Genomic DNA, 21,849 nt, shown 5'->3' with positions numbered 1-21,849 from the left:
GTGATGACATCATCATGATCCCACAGCCTGCTCTTCTACTGCCTGCTGATCTGTGTCACTGTTGGTGGTGTGTTGTGTCAGATCTGTCACAGTGTGGGATCGCTCAGTTCAGGTGTTCTCTGTGTGTGGGGGGGGGGGAGCTGGGCTGCCTGCTGTCACAGAGTTTTATCTCCCCCCCCATTGCCTGGGGAATTCCAGCCTGGGATCAGTCGGAGTGTGGATCCATCATCCTCCACTCACTGCAATGGTCACCCTGCCACTGCCAGCCACTGATACAGTCCATTCGTGACACTGATTTCTTCCTTAATATTGGTGCTGGTGGCAATATTTGGCACTTATTTATGCAAATTAAAAGAAATTCAGTAGTGGCACGTTTTGTTCATTTAATATTTTCTACTGTTTACATTTTTTTAGGGGGGGGGGGGCTGGGCTGGTCTTGCCTAGGGCGCAAAATAGTCTAGCACCAGCCCTGATAGCAGGTGTGCAGAGCCAGGAACTCAGCACTGGGATGGTGGGAACCCCTCATAATAAGCACAAGAGGTGTGAAAATTCTTGAACTTAGCATAGGAATGGTGGAAACCCTACATAACAGGTACAGCAGGTGTGCAGACCCAGGGACATAGCACAGGGATGGTGGGAACCCCTCATGAAGGGCACAGAAGGTGGGTAGATTCGGGAACTCAACACAGGAATGGTGGGAGCACAGCAGGTATGGAGACCTGAAGACTCAGCAAAGAGATCTGACTAATAACTGTCCCCGAGATCATTGTTAGAGGCATGGCAACGTCATAAAAGTTTTGCCTTTGCAGCTCTCGTGACAGTCATCCAGCATGAGATGTAAAATATATTTTAAAAATATTCTTCCCAAATATATTGACATATATTTGAAATGAGAAAAATTAATAATAGCGCCTATGGTCAAAATTATATAACTTACTAATAATGTACCAGCTGCAAAAAATCACCATATATAAAGTGTACCAATAAATAAATAATTTGCGCTAGTAAATGTGTATAAAAAGAAATCATCAAATCATAAGTCCAGAAAAAAATATATATATGCCAATACCACAAAAAAAAAAATATATAAAAACTTTTAAGTGCAAAAAACTTTTGTGCAAAAAAAATGTCTAAATATGAAAAATTTTCACCAAAAAACCTTGATAATATAATGGCAGATCATCCATAAATATATCTTCAGAAACGGAAACTCTGCAACACACAGATCCTCATCGATCGAAATAACAGGATGAAAAACTTTGTAGTTAATCGAAAATCCACTTCTCCAATAGATAAAGGACCACCTTCAAACGTATCCATGGGGGGAAATGCCAAGCACTCGAGAGAAACAGAAAGACTTCATGGTGCAATATTATAAAAACCAATTCCTTTATTAGGTACTCATTGCACTTACTCAAGAGGTGTCCCAGCCGACACCAGCATCAACAGCATAACAGCAATCACATAAACGAGCCTGGCTACTCAGCACATGCGCAGTAGCTGGCAGCCAAAAACGTAATGACGTCACATCAATCAAGCTCCGCCCAAAAGCTTGATTGATTGATGTGACGTCATTACGTTTTTGGCTGCCAGCTACTGCGCATGTGCTGAGTAGCCAGGCTCGTTTATGTGATTTCTGTTATGCTGTTGATGCTGGTGTCGGCTGGGACACCTCTTGAGTAAGTGCAATGAGTACCTAATAAAGGAATTGGTTTTTATAATATTGCACCATGAAGTCTTTCTGTTTCTCTCGAGTGCTTGGCATTTCCCCCCATGGATACGTTTGAAGGTGGTCCTTTATCTATTGGAGAAGTGGATTTTCGATTAACTACAAAGTTTTTCATCCTGTTATTTCGATCGATGAGGATCGGTGTGTTGCAGAGTTTCCGTTTCTGAAGATATATTTATGGATGATCTGCCATTATATTATCAAGGTTTTTTGGTGAAAATTTTTCATATTTAGACATTTTTTTTGCACAAAAGTTTTTTGCACTTAAAAGTTTTTATATATTTTTTTTTTGTGGTATTGGCATTTATATATTTTTTTCTGGACTTATGATTTGATGATTTCTTTTTATACACATTTACTAGCGCAAATTATTTATATATATTTGAAATGCTCCAATTTTGGCCATATTCAATATATTTCAAAATATATTTCAATAAATAAATATATATATATATTTCATGTTGAAATGCGTTTTTAATACAAAATATATGAAAAATATTTTTCAAATATCCTGTGTCTTTAAAAATACAAATCTACATTTTTGGAATGCATTTACAAATATATGTAAACATCTATGTTACAATGACTTTTATATAATAAAAAAATCCTGAAGAATATATTTTTTAAAAATATATTTTTAAGAAAATATATTTTTTAAGTACATTCTTCAGATTTTTTAATCATATAAAAGTCATTTTAACATATATTTTTACATATATTTGTAAATGCATTCCAAAAATGTAGATTTGTATTTTTAAAGACATACAGGATATTTGAAATGTATTTTTAAAAATATTTTTCATATATTTTGTAATGAAAACACACTTCAACATGCAGCATTATATACAGGATTCCTATGGAGGCTACAAGAGACCAATTCAACGTTCATTACACAGACATGGTCCATTGTTGTCCCCAGGAAACCCACCCTAGGAAGTGCCATGCAGTCATCATTGAAGTGCATGTAGTCATGAATTTGCTGCAAAGAGGTTGCATGAGATCAGCAGCACTGAGATGCAGCAAAGGGTGAAAAAAAAAAAGTGTTTTTTTTTTAAAGAGCAATTTACAATACACAATGCTTTTTGAAACGAAATGTCATTCAGTTCAGGTTTATCCAGACAGGCTAGGCGCTGTTGAATGTACAAATTGGCTGCTTCCACAGTGTGTGTGCAGACAGGTACACTTTCATAGCTTGCAGTGGCTATTTCAAATTTGCAGTGATTGACAGAATAGTGCAGGCAGTGTCGGGAGTGGTGTATGCTTGGAGCCTTGTTCCAGCAGACAGGTGAGGAGTTCCTGGATGAGGAAACGTCTGACTCTGTGACCAGGTTTTATGATCTGGACATTCCATACAGTATAAACTCTCATTGCATAAGCTACACAAAGTTTTGCTTGTGTCACACAGGCCCAGTGAGCCCCAGGCTCTACTTTCTATTCACTATCAAATACTGACATCTGTAAACCCCAAGCAAACTAGAAATATACAGCTGAGGTATACATATGTGAACTGTCATCACTGCCAGACAGCACAGCCAGGATGGTGGCACCACTTGGTTAGCACTTCCGCCTGGCAGTACTAGGGTCATTGGTTTAAATCCCAGCACCACCTGCCTGGAGTTTGCATGTTCTCCCTGTGCCTGTGTGAGTTTCCTCCGGGTACTCCAGTTTCCTGCCACACTCCAAAGACATGCTGGTAGGTTAATTGGATCCTGTCTAAATTGTCCCTAGTATGTGTATGTATGAATGTGAGTTAGGGACCTTGAGGGTTAGGGACTGATGTGAATGTACAATATATACAGTATGTAAAGCACTGTGTAAATTGACAGTGCTATATAAGTACCTCAAATAAATAAATAAACACTTTTGTTCCAAGCTTTGTATGGGATTCTGAAAAATCATTGCTCAGATCATTTTGTTGATATCACTAAGTCAACTAATTTTGACAGTCCTCAAAATGTCATCCAGACCTGCTACTTGAATGGCATCCCAGATATAATAAGGTTTTCTTCGTGCTTGGAACATGTGCATTACAACATGTACAATTTTTCCTGAACTGCAAAAAAAAAAGCATTCTTCGTTACAATTTCATTTGTTCGAGATCCTGCTCCTTTGAATCTTCTCATCACAGTGGTTGAAAATAATTGACTGATTAATTCGGCCCCACCAGACAATAAAAAGAAAATTCAGAAAATGAAGATTTTGGAACAAAATTTTAGGAGCGTATGACCAGTTTCAGAATAAGGCCCCTTTCACACAGGGCAGGTTCCATTGGGATCAGCAGGGGATCCATATACAGATATGGGTGTAGTGGGCAGATGACACAGACAGAGCCAACTCTGCTCTATGGGCGGCTGGGAGTGAATGGGCTCCAGAGTCCATATACACCCGAATACTCTCTGATCTGACTAAATGGAAGAGGGCGGATTCCCTTCCTATTTTTTTAACGGACCGGATCGGACCCGGAGGTAGACGGGTGTAAACGGACACAAGTTCATTCACACCTGCCTGTCCATAGGAATGTACGGACCTTCCAATCAGGTCCACCTGAAAAACTGACAGGTGGACCTGATTGGATCACCAAATTGAGATAACATCTACTTTATATTTCATACACGTTCCCATTCACATAGCATAACTTTAAAAAGTATTTCAAATTGCTTAGCTTTATACTTTCTGAAAAATCCTATCTAGTTGTCTCCCCTGTCTGGACTGTGCTGGCAGATCTTCATGATCACTTGTAAACTGTCAGTTGTGCACTGTCCATCCTAACAAAGAGTTAAATATTTCAAGGAATGTGTTGTACATTGTTAATGCACTTAAAAACAACTGTCCCCAAAGTGTCCCTATAGCATAATGTTCAGCAAGTTAATATAATCAATATTAGCTGTAGAGATGAGCGAAGAAATGAAAAATTCGATTCGACTGATTCGGCGAATTCGTGGACAATATTCGATTCGAGTCGAATAAATTCGCTGTGAATTTAACTTTAAAAAGGGTGTTTCTAGGCTTCAGAGAGACTTAATATTAGTGCAGAACACTGTACCTTTAATTTAAATGCCCTTGGAGTCTGCTGGGGAAGAGAAATAATACTGTCTGTCAGTATGACATGCAGATGAGTGCCGTCGATCTTAGAATCACTGCACACTTCACTCCTTTGGCCAGTCACGGGGCCAAAACCAGTGTTTTGGAGCCACAGTGTGGCGGTGGAGGCAGCAGCAATGGGAGGCCATACAGCAACCTATGACAAAATGGAAACCAGCAGGAGCGTGAGGAGACCTGAAAGTGGCACATGGCAGAGTGGGAGCAATGGGAGGCGGTACAGGGACCCAGGTCACACTATGGGCCCAGCAGCAGCGTGACCAGGCGGTACGGGGGCCCATGGCCGATATGGGGCTTGGTGGCACCTATGGAAGGCCTGTAATCTGCCAGCAACCTATGACAAAATGGACAACCGCAGGAGTGTGAGGAGATTTCAAAGTGGCACATGGCAGAGTGGAAGCAATGGGAGGCCGTACAGGGACCCAGGTCACACTGTGGGACCAGCATCAGCGTGAACAGGCGGTACGGGGGCCCATGGCCGATTTGACCTCATTCATCCCATAGTCCTGCCGACTCACGAATAGCGTGGCCTCCTCAAAGGGCCTGAGCAAGCGCAGGTGTCACACATGAGCTGACAATGGCTGACATCTAAGTTACACAGGGAGTACCTTTATCCGCTTTTAACATCAGGAAATCTGTGATGGCCTTTAGCTGTTCGTAAAGGCGGTCTAACATATGTAGGGTTGAATTACACCTTGTTGCAACGTCACAGCATGAGGAGTCGGTACGGGGGCCCATGGCAGATTACATGTCTGGCAGCAGCTATGTGAGGCCCGTAATCTGCCTGCACCCTATGTCAAAAAATTTAACACACCAGCAGTGTGAAGAGACCTGAAAGTGGCACATGGCAGCAGAGTGTGGCGATGGAGACAGCAGCAATGGGAGGCCGTACAGGGACCCATGAGAGACTCTAGACTTGGCAGCAGCATGAGGAGGCGGTATATAGGGGCCCATGGCAGATTAGGGGCCTGGCAGCAGCTATGTGAGGCCCGTAATCTGCCTGCACCCTATGTCAAAAAATTTAACACACCAGCAGTGTGAAGAGACCTGAAAGTGGCACATGGCAGCAGAGTGTGGCGATGGAGACAGCAGCAATGGGAGGCCATACAGGGACCCATGACAGACTCTGGACTTGGCAGCAGCATGAGGAGGCGGTATATAGGGGCCCATGGCAGATTAGGGGCCTGGCAGCAGCTATGTGAGGCCCGTAATCTGCCTGCACCCTATGTCAAAAAATTTAACACACCAGCAGTGTGAAGAGACCTGAAAGTGGCACATGGCAGCAGAGTGTGGCGATGGAGACAGCAGCAATGGGAGGCCGTACAGGGACCCATGACAGACTCTAGACTTGGCAGCAGCATGAGGAGGCGGTATATAGGGGCCCATGGCAGATTAGGGGCCTGGCAGCAGCTATGTGAGGCCCGTAATCTGCCTGCACCCTATGTCAAAAAATTAAACACACCAGCAGTGTGAAGAGACCTGAAAGTGGCACATGGCAGCAGAGTGTGGCGATGGAGACAGCAGCAATGGGAGGCCATACAGGGACCCATGACAGACTCTGGACTTGGCAGCAGCATGAGGAGGCGGTATATAGGGGCCCATGGCAGATTAGGGGCCTGGCAGCAGCTATGTGAGGCCCGTAATCTGCCTGCACCCTATGTCAAAAAATTTAACACACCAGCAGTGTGAAGAGACCTGAAAGTGGCACATGGCAGCAGAGTGTGGCGATGGAGACAGCAGCAATGGGAGGCCGTACAGGGACCCATGACAGACTCTAGACTTGGCAGCAGCATGAGGAGGCGGTATATAGGGGCCCATGGCAGATTAGGGGCCTGGCAGCAGCTATGTGAGGCCCGTAATCTGCCTGCACCCTATGTCAAAAAATTAAACACACCAGCAGTGTGAAGAGACCTGAAAGTGGCACATGGCAGCAGAGTGTGGCGATGGAGACAGCAGCAATGGGAGGCCGTACAGGGACCCATGACAGACTCTGGACTTGGCAGCAGCATGAGGAGGCGGTATATAGGGGCCCATGGCAGATTAGGGGCCTGGCAGCAGCTATGTGAGGCCCGTAATCTGCCTGCACCCTATGTCAAAAAATTTAACACACCAGCAGTGTGAAGAGACCTGAAAGTGGCACATGGCAGCAGAGTGTGGCGATGGAGACAGCAGCAATGGGAGGCCGTACAGGGACCCATGAGAGACTCTAGACTTGGCAGCAGCATGAGGAGGCGGTATATAGGGGCCCATGGCAGATTAGGGGCCTGGCAGCAGCTATGTGAGGCCCGTAATCTGCCTGCACCCTATGTCAAAAAATTAAACACACCAGCAGTGTGAAGAGACCTGAAAGTGGCACATGGCAGCAGAGTGTGGCGATGGAGACAGCAGCAATGGGAGGCCGTACAGGGACCCATGACAGACTCTGGACTTGGCAGCAGCATGAGGAGGCGGTATATAGGGGCCCATGGCAGATTAGGGGCCTGGCAGCAGCTATGTGAGGCCCGTAATCTGCCTGCACCCTATGTCAAAAAATTTAACACACCAGCAGTGTGAAGAGACCTGAAAGTGGCACATGGCAGCAGAGTGTGGCGATGGAGACAGCAGCAATGGGAGGCCGTACAGGGACCCATGAGAGACTCTAGACTTGGCAGCAGCATGAGGAGGCGGTATATAGGGGCCCATGGCAGATTAGGGGCCTGGCAGCAGCTATGTGAGGCCCGTAATCTGCCTGCACCCTATGTCAAAAAATTTAACACACCAGCAGTGTGAAGAGACCTGAAAGTGGCACATGGCAGCAGAGTGTGGCGATGGAGACAGCAGCAATGGGAGGCCATACAGGGACCCATGACAGACTCTGGACTTGGCAGCAGCATGAGGAGGCGGTATATAGGGGCCCATGGCAGATTAGGGGCCTGGCAGCAGCTATGTGAGGCCCGTAATCTGCCTGCACCCTATGTCAAAAAATTTAACACACCAGCAGTGTGAAGAGACCTGAAAGTGGCACATGGCAGCAGAGTGTGGCGATGGAGACAGCAGCAATGGGAGGCCGTACAGGGACCCATGACAGACTCTAGACTTGGCAGCAGCATGAGGAGGCGGTATATAGGGGCCCATGGCAGATTAGGGGCCTGGCAGCAGCTATGTGAGGCCCGTAATCTGCCTGCACCCTATGTCAAAAAATTAAACACACCAGCAGTGTGAAGAGACCTGAAAGTGGCACATGGCAGCAGAGTGTGGCGATGGAGACAGCAGCAATGGGAGGCCATACAGGGACCCATGACAGACTCTGGACTTGGCAGCAGCATGAGGAGGCGGTATATAGGGGCCCATGGCAGATTAGGGGCCTGGCAGCAGCTATGTGAGGCCCGTAATCTGCCTGCACCCTATGTCAAAAAATTTAACACACCAGCAGTGTGAAGAGACCTGAAAGTGGCACATGGCAGCAGAGTGTGGCGATGGAGACAGCAGCAATGGGAGGCCGTACAGGGACCCATGAGAGACTCTAGACTTGGCAGCAGCATGAGGAGGCGGTATATAGGGGCCCATGGCAGATTAGGGGCCTGGCAGCAGCTATGTGAGGCCCGTAATCTGCCTGCACCCTATGTCAAAAAATTAAACACACCAGCAGTGTGAAGAGACCTGAAAGTGGCACATGGCAGCAGAGTGTGGCGATGGAGACAGCAGCAATGGGAGGCCGTACAGGGACCCATGAGAGACTCTAGACTTGGCAGCAGCATGAGGAGGCGGTATATAGGGGCCCATGGCAGATTAGGGGCCTGGCAGCAGCTATGTGAGGCCCGTAATCTGCCTGCACCCTATGTCAAAAAATTTAACACACCAGCAGTGTGAAGAGACCTGAAAGTGGCACATGGCAGCAGAGTGTGGCGATGGAGACAGCAGCAATGGGAGGCCATACAGGGACCCATGACAGACTCTGGACTTGGCAGCAGCATGAGGAGGCGGTATATAGGGGCCCATGGCAGATTAGGGGCCTGGCAGCAGCTATGTGAGGCCCGTAATCTGCCTGCACCCTATGTCAAAAAATTTAACACACCAGCAGTGTGAAGAGACCTGAAAGTGGCACATGGCAGCAGAGTGTGGCGATGGAGACAGCAGCAATGGGAGGCCGTACAGGGACCCATGACAGACTCTAGACTTGGCAGCAGCATGAGGAGGCGGTATATAGGGGCCCATGGCAGATTAGGGGCCTGGCAGCAGCTATGTGAGGCCCGTAATCTGCCTGCACCCTATGTCAAAAAATTAAACACACCAGCAGTGTGAAGAGACCTGAAAGTGGCACATGGCAGCAGAGTGTGGCGATGGAGACAGCAGCAATGGGAGGCCATACAGGGACCCATGACAGACTCTGGACTTGGCAGCAGCATGAGGAGGCGGTATATAGGGGCCCATGGCAGATTAGGGGCCTGGCAGCAGCTATGTGAGGCCCGTAATCTGCCTGCACCCTATGTCAAAAAATTTAACACACCAGCAGTGTGAAGAGACCTGAAAGTGGCACATGGCAGCAGAGTGTGGCGATGGAGACAGCAGCAATGGGAGGCCGTACAGGGACCCATGAGAGACTCTAGACTTGGCAGCAGCATGAGGAGGCGGTATATAGGGGCCCATGGCAGATTAGGGGCCTGGCAGCAGCTATGTGAGGCCCGTAATCTGCCTGCACCCTATGTCAAAAAATTTAACACACCAGCAGTGTGAAGAGACCTGAAAGTGGCACATGGCAGCAGAGTGTGGCGATGGAGACAGCAGCAATGGGAGGCCATACAGGGACCCATGACAGACTCTGGACTTGGCAGCAGCATGAGGAGGCGGTATATAGGGGCCCATGGCAGATTAGGGGCCTGGCAGCAGCTATGTGAGGCCCGTAATCTGCCTGCACCCTATGTCAAAAAATTTAACACACCAGCAGTGTGAAGAGACCTGAAAGTGGCACATGGCAGCAGAGTGTGGCGATGGAGACAGCAGCAATGGGAGGCCGTACAGGGACCCATGAGAGACTCTAGACTTGGCAGCAGCATGAGGAGGCGGTATATAGGGGCCCATGGCAGATTAGGGGCCTGGCAGCAGCTATGTGAGGCCCGTAATCTGCCTGCACCCTATGTCAAAAAATTTAACACACCAGCAGTGTGAAGAGACCTGAAAGTGGCACATGGCAGCAGAGTGTGGCGATGGAGACAGCAGCAATGGGAGGCCATACAGGGACCCATGACAGACTCTGGACTTGGCAGCAGCATGAGGAGGCGGTATATAGGGGCCCATGGCAGATTAGGGGCCTGGCAGCAGCTATGTGAGGCCCGTAATCTGCCTGCACCCTATGTCAAAAAATTTAACACACCAGCAGTGTGAAGAGACCTGAAAGTGGCACATGGCAGCAGAGTGTGGCGATGGAGACAGCAGCAATGGGAGGCCGTACAGGGACCCATGAGAGACTCTAGACTTGGCAGCAGCATGAGGAGGCGGTATATAGGGGCCCATGGCAGATTAGGGGCCTGGCAGCAGCTATGTGAGGCCCGTAATCTGCCTGCACCCTATGTCAAAAAATTTAACACACCAGCAGTGTGAAGAGACCTGAAAGTGGCACATGGCAGCAGAGTGTGGCGATGGAGACAGCAGCAATGGGAGGCCATACAGGGACCCATGACAGACTCTGGACTTGGCAGCAGCATGAGGAGGCGGTATATAGGGGCCCATGGCAGATTAGGGGCCTGGCAGCAGCTATGTGAGGCCCGTAATCTGCCTGCACCCTATGTCAAAAAATTTAACACACCAGCAGTGTGAAGAGACCTGAAAGTGGCACATGGCAGCAGAGTGTGGCGATGGAGACAGCAGCAATGGGAGGCCGTACAGGGACCCATGAGAGACTCTAGACTTGGCAGCAGCATGAGGAGGCGGTATATAGGGGCCCATGGCAGATTAGGGGCCTGGCAGCAGCTATGTGAGGCCCGTAATCTGCCTGCACCCTATGTCAAAAAATTTAACACACCAGCAGTGTGAAGAGACCTGAAAGTGGCACATGGCAGCAGAGTGTGGCGATGGAGACAGCAGCAATGGGAGGCCATACAGGGACCCATGACAGACTCTGGACTTGGCAGCAGCATGAGGAGGCGGTATATAGGGGCCCATGGCAGATTAGGGGCCTGGCAGCAGCTATGTGAGGCCCGTAATCTGCCTGCACCCTATGTCAAAAAATTTAACACACCAGCAGTGTGAAGAGACCTGAAAGTGGCACATGGCAGCAGAGTGTGGCGATGGAGACAGCAGCAATGGGAGGCCGTACAGGGACCCATGACAGACTCTAGACTTGGCAGCAGCATGAGGAGGCGGTATATAGGGGCCCATGGCAGATTAGGGGCCTGGCAGCAGCTATGTGAGGCCCGTAATCTGCCTGCACCCTATGTCAAAAAATTAAACACACCAGCAGTGTGAAGAGACCTGAAAGTGGCACATGGCAGCAGAGTGTGGCGATGGAGACAGCAGCAATGGGAGGCCATACAGGGACCCATGACAGACTCTGGACTTGGCAGCAGCATGAGGAGGCGGTATATAGGGGCCCATGGCAGATTAGGGGCCTGGCAGCAGCTATGTGAGGCCCGTAATCTGCCTGCACCCTATGTCAAAAAATTTAACACACCAGCAGTGTGAAGAGACCTGAAAGTGGCACATGGCAGCAGAGTGTGGCGATGGAGACAGCAGCAATGGGAGGCCGTACAGGGACCCATGAGAGACTCTAGACTTGGCAGCAGCATGAGGAGGCGGTATATAGGGGCCCATGGCAGATTAGGGGCCTGGCAGCAGCTATGTGAGGCCCGTTATCTTGCAGCACCCTATGTCAAAAAATTAAACACACCAGCAGTGTGAAGAGACCTGAAAGTGGCACATGGCAGCAGAGTGTGGCGATGGAGACAGCAGCAATGGGAGGCCGTACAGGGACCCATGAGAGACTCTAGACTTGGCAGCAGCATGAGGAGGCGGTATATAGGGGCCCATGGCAGATTAGGGGCCTGGCAGCAGCTATGTGAGGCCCGTAATCTGCCTGCACCCTATGTCAAAAAATTTAACACACCAGCAGTGTGAAGAGACCTGAAAGTGGCACATGGCAGCAGAGTGTGGCGATGGAGACAGCAGCAATGGGAGGCCGTACAGGGACCCATGAGAGACTCTAGACTTGGCAGCAGCATGAGGAGGCGGTATATAGGGGCCCATGGCAGATTAGGGGCCTGGCAGCAGCTATGTGAGGCCCGTAATCTGCCTGCACCCTATGTCAAAAAATTAAACACACCAGCAGTGTGAAGAGACCTGAAAGTGGCACATGGCAGCAGAGTGTGGCGATGGAGACAGCAGCAATGGGAGGCCGTACAGGGACCCATGACAGACTCTGGACTTGGCAGCAGCATGAGGAGGCGGTATATAGGGGCCCATGGCAGATTAGGGGCCTGGCAGCAGCTATGTGAGGCCCGTAATCTGCCTGCACCCTATGTCAAAAAATTTAACACACCAGCAGTGTGAAGAGACCTGAAAGTGGCACATGGCAGCAGAGTGTGGCGATGGAGACAGCAGCAATGGGAGGCCGTACAGGGACCCATGACAGACTCTGGACTTGGCAGCAGCATGAGGAGGCGGTATATAGGGGCCCATGGCAGATTAGGGGCCTGGCAGCAGCTATGTGAGGCCCGTAATCTGCCTGCACCCTATGTCAAAAAATTTAACACACCAGCAGTGTGAAGAGACCTGAAAGTGGCACATGGCAGCAGAGTGTGGCGATGGAGACAGCAGCAATGGGAGGCCGTACAGGGACCCATGACAGACTCTAGACTTGGCAGCAGCATGAGGAGGCGGTATATAGGGGCCCATGGCAGATTAGGGGCCTGGCAGCAGCTATAGGAGGCCCGTAATCTGCCAGCACCCTATGTCAAAAAATTAAACACACCAGCAGTGTGAGGAGACCTGAAAGTGGCACATGTTTGAGGCATGATTCATGGCGGATTTAGTCAGTTGTGTCAGGAACTGGTGGTTTGAAATCCAGACTAATCCACGCCTGATTCATTTTCACAAACGTGAGTCTCTCCACACTTTGGGTGGACAGTCGTGTCCTCCGCGGAGTTACAATACCTCCTGCCGCACTAAACACGCGCTCCGATGCCACGCTACTGGCCGGGCATGACAGCCTTTCAAGGGCAAATTCAGCTAGTTGGGGCCAACGGTCAAGTTTCGTTGCCCAGTAGTCAAGGGGATTGTCTACCTCGGTTGGCAGGGTGCTGTCCAAGTAGGCCCAAGCCTGTTGTTTGAGCTCCTGCTCCAGGTCCACCTGATGCTGCTGCTGCTGCTGCGGCTGGTTAGTAGTTTCCTCACTGCGCTGGTGAAGAAAGCTACTCATCATCGACTGCAGACTGAGGCAGCCACTGCTGGTGGAGCTGCCACTGCTCCTACCACCCCACCCCTCCCCTGCTGCCATGCCAGCGGAACGCGAGCGCACAGGGCCCACAGTGTCTGAGGATGGACGTTGGCGCACAAAGGCAGAGACCAACTGACTACATAGGTGGTTTTTATAGTACGTAATTTTGGCCTCCCTCTCAGCAGGTGTGAAAAAGGCCACCATTTTGGACCGGTAGCGAGGGTCCAACAAGGTGGACAGCCAAAAGTCATCCCTCTGTCTGATGGTTATTATTCGGCTGTCGCTACGCAAGCAACCGAGCATGCTATGGGCCATTTGTGCCAAGGAATGCGAGGGACTCCCTGCCTCCATCTCCACAGCATACTGCCACGGTGCGTCTGGGTCCTCTGTCTCCTCCTCCTCCTCCTCTACCAGATGCTCCTGCTCCTCCACTCCTGTCCGCTGAGTGGAAAAACCACCCATTTCACTCAATAATTCCTGAGCACAAATGTCCTCCTCTACCTCCTCCTCTTCTTCCTGTCCTGCCCCCACAGGGGTCATGTGGCGTTGAGATCTGTGCGCCACGTCTACCGCACCCTGACCAGCCATTGTTAACAGCATTTGTTCCAGGACGTGCAACAGAGGAATGACGTCGTTCATCCCATAGTCCTGCCGACTCACGAATAGCGTGGCCTCCTCAAAGGGCCTGAGCAAGCGGCAGGTGTCACGCATGAGCTGCCAATGGCTGACATCTAAGTTACACAGGGGAGTACCTTTATCCGCTTGTAACATCAGGAAATCGGTGATGGCCTTTCGCTGCTCGTAAAGGCGGTCTAACATGTGTAGGGTTGAATTCCACCTTGTTGCAACGTCGCAGATCAGGCGATGCTGTGGAATTCCGTTCTGCCGCTGCAGCTCAATGAGGGTGTTCTTTGCGGTGTAGGAATGGCTGAAATGCATGCACAGTTTACGTGACATTTTAAGGATGTCTTGCAGTGGGATGGTGGATTTTAGGAACCGCTTGACAACCAGATTGAACACGTGAGCCATGCATGGCGCATGGCACAACCTTCCTTGACGCAGAGCAGACACCATGTTCTTTCCGTTGTCAGTCAACATGGTTCCGATTTTTAGTTTGCGCGGAGACAGCCATCTGTCGATTTCTCTGTTCATTACACTCAGCAGTTCCTCCCCTGTGTGACTACGTTCGCCAAGGCATACCAGGTGCAGCACAGCGTGACACCGTTGCGCCCTGCACATGTGATATGCCGGTCGGGTAATGGGACTTGGCACGGGGGTGGCGGCTGAGGACACGGCGGAAAAAGAGGTGGTAGAGGCGGACATGCTTGCTGGACCAAGGACGTGCAAACGTGGAGGCAAAAGCGTCGTGACCTGTCCAAGTTGCTGGTGCGGCTGTGCCGGCACCACGTTCACCCAGTGGGCCGTAAATGACATGTACTGTCCCTGACCGTAGTTACAGCTCCACACGTCGGCGCTGCCGTGCACTTTGGCAGAGACCGACATGCTCAAAGACTGGCCCACCATCTCTTCTACATGTGAATGCAGGGCTGGCACTGCCTTTTGGGCAAAGAAATGACGGCTTGGCACTCTCCACCGCGGCGCGGCACAAGCCATCATTTCTCGGAAAGGTGCTGAGTCCACCAGTTGGAAAGGGAGGGACTGCAGCACCAGCAACTTGGACAGGAGGACGTTCAGCTTTTGCACCGTCGGGTGCGTGCTCGCAAACTGTTGTCTCTTGGATACGGATTCCAAGAAAGACTGTTGACGGAATCCGAGAAGAGGAGTAGCAGGAGAAGGAGCATCTGAACGAGCGGAAGATGCCAATGAGCGACAACTCCCCTCAGCAGAGGTGTTGGAGCCTTGACTGGCTGATAGAGGGCGATTGACGACGTCGGGTGACGGAGCAAGTAACGGAGCGGGTGATGGAGCGGGGGCTGGGGCAGGCAGAACCGCCGTATGTTTATCACGGTTTTCCCAGGCCACCGAATGGTGACGCTGCATATGCTGACGCAACGCTGTAGTCCCAACATGGGCCCCCTGGCCACGCTTGCATTTCTGGCCACATAGTCGACATACGGCTACGTTTACTTCCTCGGGCGGCTTGAGGAAAAATTGCCACACCACCGAGTAGGAAACTTTGCCCCCGCTACTCTTCACTGGCTGACTGCTACTTCCTCCGTGCGCACCGGCACCACTACTGGCCGTGGTGGTAGGCTGCAGTGGAGCTGGTGCTCTACTCCGTGGACGTTTGGCTCCACTGACACTGATGCGACCCTGCTGCTGTCTCCTGGGCAACCCACCGACTGTTTTGCTCGCTGCCAAGCTGCCACCCTCTTCTCCTGATGATGCGGAAGAAATTGCCTGATGACGACGAGGCTGCCAAGTGCGATCAACCTCCTCATCATCAAGTAGGGTCTCCGCCTCACTACTAGCCCCCTCGGCTGCGTCTGGGTCAGGAGACAGACCTGTCTCTAGACCGGCTACCGAGCCACTCTCCTCGCCAGTACTTGTTCGCTTGGCTGCTGAAAAGGCCGATGTCTCCCCCCGTTCCTGACCGCCCTCTGTTAGCTCTTCCTCACTGTACAGTGGGGCTGAGCCCACAGCATGCGATACTTCGCTTGGTGAGGGAACAGCAAAGGACAGGGGCAGGTAGAGGACACGTGATTTCAGTGGGCTTGGTCCCGGGCCATGCCAACTAACGGTTGTGTCTGACGTACCCACCGACCGTTGGCTGTAGGTGTCAGAGGTGACCTGGGAAGAGGAAGACGACCGAGCCAACCAATCAATGACGGCAGGGTTGTCGGTGGAGACACGACCGCTGGATGACACCGGGAGCACTGGCCTCTGGCTGCGAATACTGCTGCCTCGACCCCTTCCTCTGCTGCCACGTCTGCTCGCTCCTAAAACATTGCCTCCTCTGCCACTCCTCTGCATGTTGTCTGACATACTATTTAATTCAACGATTAGGTGTCCCTGAGTAACAATTCTCTGGCACTCAGTAACAATTCTGTCTGTCCCTGAGTATGAATTCTGTGGCCCTGAGTAACAATTCTGTGTCTGTGCGAGTAACAATTCTGTGTCTGTGCAAGTAACAATTTTGTGTCTGTGCGAGTAACAATTCTCTGGCACTCAGTAACAATTCTGTCTGTCCCTGAGTAACAATTCTCTGGCACTCAGTAACAATTCTGTCTGTCCCTGAGTAACAATTCTCTGGCACTCAGTAACAATTCTGTCTGTCCCTGAGTATGAATTCTGTGGCCCTGAGTAACAATTCTGTGTCTGTGCGAGTAACAATTCTGTGTCTGTGCAAGTAACAATTTTGTGTCTGTGCGAGTAACAATTCTCTGGCACTCAGTAACAATTCTGTCTGTCCCTGAGTAACAATTCTCTGGCACTCAGTAACAATTCTGTCTATCCCTGAGTATGAATTCTGTGGCCCTGAGTAACAATTCTGTGTCTGTGCGAGTAACAATTCTGTGTCTGTGCAAGTAACAATTTTGTGTCTGTGCGAGTAACAATTCTCTGGCACTCAGTAACAATTCTGTCTGTCCCTGAGTAACAATTCTCTGGCACTCAGTAACAATTCTGTCTGTCCCTGAGTAACAATTCTCTGGCACTCAGTAACAATTCTGTCTGTCCCTGAGTAACAATTCTCTGGCACTCAGTAACAATTCTGTCTGTCCCTGAGTAACAATTCTCTGGCACTCAGTAACAATTCTGTCTGTCCCTGAGTATGAATTCTGTGGCCCTGAGTAACAATTCTGTGTCTGTGCGAGTAACAATTCTGTGTCTGTGCAAGTAACAATTTTGTGTCTGTGCGAGTAACAATTCTCTGGCACTCAGTAACAATTCTGTCTGTCCCTGAGTAACAATTCTCTGGCACTCAGTAACAATTCTGTCTGTCCCTGAGTAACAATTCTCTGGCACTCAGTAACAATTCTGTCTGTCCCTGAGTATGAATTCTGTGGCCCTGAGTAACAATTCTGTGTCTGTGCGAGTAACAATTCTGTGTCTGTGCAAGTAACAATTTTGTGTCTGTGCGAGTAACAATTCTCTGGCACTCAGTAACAATTCTGTCTGTCCCTGAGTAACAATTCTCTGGCACTCAGTAACAATTCTGTCTGTCCCTGAGTAACAATTCTCTGGCACTCAGTAACAATTCTGTCTGTCCCTGAGTAACAATTCTCTGGCACTCAGTAACAATTCTGTCTGTCCCTGAGTAACAATTCTCTGGCACTCAGTAACAATTCTGTCTGTCCCTGAGTAACAATTCTGTCTGTCCCTGAGAATGAATTCTGTGGCCCTGAGTAAGAATTCTCTGGCACTCAGTAACAATTCTGTCTGTCCCTGAGTAACAATTCTCTGGCACTCAGTAACAATTCTGTCTGTCCCTGAGTAAAAATTCTGTGGCCCTAATAACGTTTCTGTGGCCCTAAGTAACAATTCTCTGGCACTGAGTAACAATTCTGTCTGTCCCTGAGTATGAATTCTGTGGCCCTAACTAGCGTTTCTTTGTCCCTAAATAACGATTCTGTGGCCCTCATTAACAAGTCTGTGTCCCTGAGTAATGGTTCTCTGTCCCTAAGTAACTTCTCTCTGTCCCCAATTCTCGTTTCTGTGGCCCTAACTCTGTCCCTGTCCCTAGTACAGAGCGGTCTGCCTCTGTTCAATGACTGCAGGCAAATGAAGATTTCCAAAATGGCCGCTATATATACCTCGACCATTACACAGTGCTGGCTGGCTGGCTGCTGATTGGCTGATGCGATCACATGTCGTTGAGGAATGCATTATGGGGCAGCGCGCCTTGTCTGCGCGCCTTCCCCGACATCCCCGCTCCGTCGCCGCACATGTCAGCCGCCATTTTCGGAAAAATTTCGATTCGCGCGTCCGAATTAGGCTGTTTTTCGGATTCGGCACGAATCGAAATTTTTCCGATATTCGACTCGAATTCCACTTCGGATACTTCGATTCGCTCATCTCTAATTAGCTGCCTATTGAGTTCTATGTATAACCCTGTAGGTATGCTGTGTGAATGGGCACACATGACTAACATGTAGTGAAGGTTTTCCAAATTTGGCTGCAAAGGTGCGAAACACTTTAAATCTGACATCTACTGATTTGTAAGCTGTTTTATAGGTACAGATGAGAAGGAAGCTTTGAGTTTGTGGTTTTGTAGCCTGATGACCTCTGAGGTTCACCAGCTTCCCCCAAGGCAAATCACACACATCTCTTTTGCTAATCTGATATTCTGTGAAATCTGGACTGTGAGTGATGCATGTCTGAGTTAAAATTGGAATTTCAAAGTTAGCTTTAAGCAGTTTGGAGATACCTTGAGGAATGTAAGTGCTTAATAGCTCCCTGGCCATTTCCTCTTATCATGATGTCTTAGTCATCTCTATCCAGAATAAGTCCCTAGGACATAGTCCTGGCATGCCAAACATCCCCTACTGGATGGGGGCACTCATAAATTCTGGACTGGTAATGGACGACAGGCCCAAACAGGTCCACATCCAGAGGTTGCCAAAGATGGTTTGTGTCTAACTGGCAAATATTGAATTATGCGTGTTAGCAAAAAAAAATATTTGTGGGAAAATACAAAAACTGTAGCTGCTGCCTTTTAAAATACAGCTACTTACCTGTTCCTCGGTCCAGCAGTGTCTTCACCACTGCTGGCTTCACCGGGCGTCTTCTCTTCCTGGCGCCGGCATCTTTAGTGTGGGCACCCGGCTGTGACAGCTTGCGGCTTCACAGCCGGGTGCCCACTGCACATGCACAAGTAGCACTACCCTTTGTGAATGGCCCCGTAGTCTTCTGGGATCTATCATGTATCCCAGAAGACTACGGGGAGGGAGGGGGGAGGACAACTTCCGCTTTCGATTGCCTAGGCGACCGCTACGGAAGTGGGAGCGGGTACTTGTCAAATTCGGGTACCCGCTCCCCAAAGGTGCCAATCCTTAATGGGGAGTGGGGAACAAAGCATTAAAGCGGAACTTTCCCTTTAGGGAGGAACTCCGCTTTAAAGAATATGTAAACCCAACATTTCATATTCCTGGTATGTTCCTGCTGTGCCCTGTACTTGTATGAAAAAGTATCCTGTTCTTGTATTGCTTTCTTTGTGTGAAATCCCTGGTGTTCCTGCCAGTCCCATTGCTTTCCTATTAAAAACAGACCACACTAGGCATGAGAGCACAGCATGGTCAGTTCTCTAGCTGTGCTGAGAATTCAGCCTGCTGTCCTCAATTGATCAAACTGGGGCTGACGAGCTCCGCTCTGCACAGCCATTCACTGGGAAGACTAGTGTACTGGTGTTCCCCCCCTCCCCAGTAGAGAACAGAGGGTATGTGATGACTTATAAAAGAAAGAGGAAAAGGTATTTTATAATTTTTTTTTTTTATGTATACACAAATGTTTTGCCTTTCATTTCTATTATAAACTGAATGGGTTGTATTACAAGGTGAGGGTTTACATGTACTTTAATGCAGTAAACCCAGAGCCTAAACTCTTATATACGCTTTAATATATTCATGCAACTTCAAGAGTTGTTTACAATCATTTTTTTTTAAACCTGCAATTTTCATTAAATTAATCCCTGGTGATTTAGCAGTGAAGGTCCTGGTTCATGCACTTCCTGTTATAGGGTGACAACTGTCTCAAATTTGAGCGCCTGTATTATTCCCCTGTCATATGTGCCCTTGATGGAGGCTATAAGCAGCCATGCCGACACACATTTCACAAGCATGGTTCAATGTTGTCACTGTCAGGAATCCAATCCAAAGTGTGGATATGCAGACATTGCTGAAGTGCATGAAGACAGGAAGTGGCTGAAAGGGAATGGAGGAAATCAGCAGCACTGAGATGCAAGAAAGGATGAGAAAAGATGAAAACAGGATTTTATGGTGGAAAATGGCAAATGTTTATCTTACACATTGCACAAAGCAAACTAACTGTCATCCCGTTAGGGTTTACACATGTAAGTTTTGCATTGTCACGTGTGACAGATAGCGTGTTAAGTACATGCAGTCTGTGTTGACTAAGTTGGTTTCCTGGATGTCTGACAGTTTTCTCCATTGTCTTCACAGAAACATGAGCTCAGCAGGCCCAGAGGGACGACAAGCCATGAGAGGCTGCGATGGCCTCATCGACTCCCTTGTACATTATGTCAGAAAGAGCATCGCTGACTACAAACCAGACGACAGGGTAATTCCTACAGTAACAATAGATCATTGAAACACAGGAACAAAACCTGGGAGACATTTCTTGTTTCACATTTGGTATCAGATAAAACATTGTTTCATAGTACATATACAGTTGTGTTTAAAATAATAGCAGTCACACATCACTAACCTGATCAATCACTGTTTTTGGTGTTTTTGGTAGAAATGATATTTCTACATGGCAAATAATTTACTAGCAGGTGTAGTAGAGTAATAGAAATCCAACAGACCCAACAGTCATGACATGCATGCTGCTGATTCTGTGTAATTGAATCACTAATTAAAAGGGGCATGTTCAAAATAATAGCAGTGTGGAGTTCTATTAGTGAGGTCATTCATTCTTTGAAAAACAGGTGGCAATTATTGCCCTTATTTAAGGAAGGAAGGCAGCAAATGTTGTACATGCTGGTTACAGTGCATTTCTCTCTGAAATTCTGAGGAAAATGGGTCGTTCCAGACATTGTTCAGAAGAACAGCGTACCTTGATTAAAAAGTTGATTGGAGAGGGGAAAACATATAAAGAAGTGCAGAAAATGATAGGCTGCTCAGCTAAAATGATCGCAAATGCTTTAAAATGGCAACCAAAACCTGAAAGACGTGGAAGAAAGCAAAAAACTACCATTCGAATGGATAGAAGAATAGCCAAAATGGCAAGGACTCAGCCAACAATCAGCTCCAGGAAGATGAAAGAAGGTGTAAAGTTACCTGTGAGTACTGTTACAATTAGAAGACGCCTATGTGAAGCCAAGTTATCTGCAAGAAGCCCCCGCAAAGTCCCACTGTTGAAAAAAAGACATGTACTGAAGAGGTTACAATTTGCCAAAGAGCACATTGACTGGCCTAAAGAGAAATGGCGCAACATTTTGTGGACTGATGAAAGTAAGATTGTTCTTTTTGGGTCTAGTGGCCGGAGACAGTTTGTCAGACGAGCCCCAAACACTGAATTCAAGCCACAGTACACTGTGAAGACAGTGAAGCATGATTGTGCAAGCATCATGATATGGGGATGTTTCTCATACTACGGTGTTGGGCCTATTTATCACATACCAGGGATCATGGATCAGTTTGAATACATCAGAATACTTGAAGAGGTCATGCTGCCTTATGCTGAAGAGGAAATGCCCTTGAAATGGGTGTTCCAACAAGACAACGACCCCAAACACACCAGTAAATGTGCAACATCTTGGTTCCAGACCAACAAGATTGACATTATGGAGTGGCCAGCCCAATCCCCGGATCTTAATCCAATAGAAAACTTGTAGGGTGACATCAAAAATGCAGTTTCTGTGGCAAAACCAAGAAATAGAGAAGAACTGTGGAATGTAGTCCAATCATCCTGGGCTGGAATACCTGTTCACAGGTGCCAGAAGTTGGTTGACTCCATGCAACACAGATGTACA

The 21,849-nt window shown here is 48.5% G+C and overlaps 1 protein-coding gene across 2 annotated transcripts in view; it reads left to right on the top strand.

The window, feature by feature from the left end:
• The window catches only part of PKP2 (plakophilin 2), a 150,273-nt gene that overhangs the window by 107,088 nt on the left and 21,336 nt on the right, over positions 1 to 21,849 (top strand). For both annotated transcript variants that reach the window (XM_089671700.1, XM_089671699.1), the window contains exon 7: positions 20,315 to 20,432. In XM_089671700.1, the coding sequence (XP_089527826.1) occupies positions 20,315 to 20,432 (118 nt within the window). The remainder of the gene's footprint in view (positions 1 to 20,314; positions 20,433 to 21,849) is intronic.

This window comes from Staurois parvus, unplaced genomic scaffold (assembly GCF_062004578.1).
Source record: "Staurois parvus isolate SC_StPar_1 unplaced genomic scaffold, SC_StPar_1.0 ptg000114l, whole genome shotgun sequence".
NCBI lineage: Eukaryota > Metazoa > Chordata > Amphibia > Anura > Ranidae > Staurois > Staurois parvus.
Note: the sequence above shows the minus strand (reverse complement) of the source record. Positions and strands in the feature narration are given on the sequence as shown.